The sequence below is a fragment of the Aptenodytes forsteri genome, unplaced genomic scaffold (genome assembly GCF_000699145.1).
Source record: "Aptenodytes forsteri isolate BGI_AS27 unplaced genomic scaffold, ASM69914v1 Scaffold49, whole genome shotgun sequence".
NCBI lineage: Eukaryota > Metazoa > Chordata > Aves > Sphenisciformes > Spheniscidae > Aptenodytes > Aptenodytes forsteri.
The window spans coordinates 3,728,684-3,730,811 of record NW_008795125.1 but is presented as its reverse complement, the minus strand read 5'-3'; the positions used below and the strand labels follow the sequence as shown (position 1 = coordinate 3,730,811).

Sequence of the window (2,128 nt, the reverse complement as noted above, 5' to 3'; positions counted from 1 at the left end):
TGGGCATGGTGGTGTTGGGTCGATGGTTGGACTCGATGATCTTAGAGGTCTTTTCCAACCTCAATGATTCTATGATTCTATGATTCTATGATTAAGATGCTTCATAAATGGTTGGTTACCCGATTCCCTTGTATCTTACCCAATCTTCTTTTTAAGGTAAGAAGCGAAGTCATATGAATGCATTTAAAAATGGAAAAGTTTTTTTATTATAACAATAATAACAGGGTGATTTTAAAGTTTCTATAAAAGTGAAAACTTTTGTGATTAGTCTTAAACCACTGTCAAGGAAGAAAGACCATGGATACGCATTATCATTAAACTCTAATGATAAATTATGCTTTTGAATTAGAGCATGCAAACAAGGCTGACACCATCACATCTGGTGCCTCCGAATGCTCTGCCCAGCTTGCACTGTGGATATGGGATATGTTTAATAAAGCTGAGTCCTGAGACATCTGTGACTCCTTGTTCTCAGCTCAGATGCTGTTTGATCAGAGGAACTTTGTTTGTCACTGTATGCCTCTGTTTGCTTTTCTGCAAAATAGGGACAGCTGAGGCCGAATTTTGTTGAGCATCCTGATGTATTACCAGGAAATAACTCTCAAAATTCAGTTTCAACTAACGGATCATTTCAGTAAGAGAACAGTAATCTTTCTGATTATACATATGATCTGGGTCTTCTGGATCGCACTCATGACAGCCACTTGGGAGAGCAGCAGTAAATGTACTGGTTTATTACATGACTCTCTAAATTTGTTGCCATATATAGCTGTCTTACCTATCAGTAGGAATTGTACCAAGTTCTCTGAGTATTGTTATGTTCACTGATTAACGTTGGACAGGATTGTGAAATCCACTGGTGCAACAGGAATGAAAAGCATTAAACATCACTAATCATATGCACCAGTACAGTTGTGTATAATGATATTCATATACTGGTAATAGCCAACAAACTGTCATAAATACCTTTTGGTCCTTTTGGTCCAACCTTTCCTTGTTTGCCCACTTCTCCTCTATCTCCTTTTTCACCTTCATCCCCTTCCAAAAAACAGAAAATAAAGCATCATGGTACATTTCTCTCAGTGCAGTAAGTGCAACTATACATTCTCAGAAAGTTCACAGGTTTTTTTCTATTAATTTCTTTTTATTTCACATTGAAGGCACAGTAGCCATGGGATAAATTTCCATAGAAGAGCTGATGAATCTGACCATCATTAGGAAAAGCTAAAAAATTTCCCTTTTGGAGAGGCTATTGCAACATGAGAATTATACAACACCAATTTCTAGTCCTACTCTTTAAGAACTATTAGCTATAAAGCAGATAAATAAGCCAGTCCTTCTCTGTTGGGAAACCTGTACACACATGGAAGAACTGCCAGGGGAGGCAATAGGAATTTATTAATTGTTCCTAGTGACTCTGTTTGTAGTGACTCTGTGTTCAAGGTATGCAGATGCTTTTAGAATGGGAGAAATGTAAATATGTTGAAATAGATCTTAACATAGACCTTAGCACTTAGTATGGCGGAAGTCTTGCCTTCAGTTTTTGACAGGTAACACTTATATGTTGATATAACAAATGTGTTTTGCAATTACTCCAATGCTTTATTTTGAGAATGTCATACACAGAGCATCTATAAGAGGTAAAATCACTGCATTTATTAAGTAGTGCAGAGATTTCTCCAAATGAGATCAAGACCCTATTACACAGGTTCCTATATAGTACTGTGTAAATACTCTTACTATTGTAAGAGACAGTTTCTCACTGAGCACCTTACAGTCTAAAGGAGCAAGACAGCAATTATTAGGAAAGAAGTGTTATCTCCTTCCTTAGGTAGCATACAATTTTGCTATATGCAGGAAATTGGAGGCACAACTGGACTTGATTTTCTTATCTTCTACTTTGTAGTTTTGAGCCAAATCCCAATGTCCTGGTTTCGGCAGGGATAGAGTTAATTTTCTTCCTAGTAGCTGGTACAGTGCTGTGTTTTGGATTTAGTATGAGAATAATGTTGATAACACACCGATGTTTTAGTTGTTGCTGAGCAGTGCTTACACTAGTCAAGGACTTTCAGCTCCCCATGCTCTACTGACTGAGAAGGCTGGAGGGGCACAAGAAGCTGGGAGGGGG

At 37.7% G+C, this 2,128-nt stretch overlaps 1 protein-coding gene across 1 annotated transcript in view; it reads right to left on the bottom strand.

The window, feature by feature from the left end:
- The window catches only part of COLEC10 (collectin subfamily member 10), a 26,649-nt gene that overhangs the window by 6,739 nt on the left and 17,782 nt on the right, over positions 1 to 2,128 (bottom strand). The window contains exon 2 of the mRNA XM_009277211.2: positions 967 to 1,038. Coding sequence (XP_009275486.1) covers positions 967 to 1,038 — 72 coding nt within the window. The remainder of the gene's footprint in view (positions 1 to 966; positions 1,039 to 2,128) is intronic.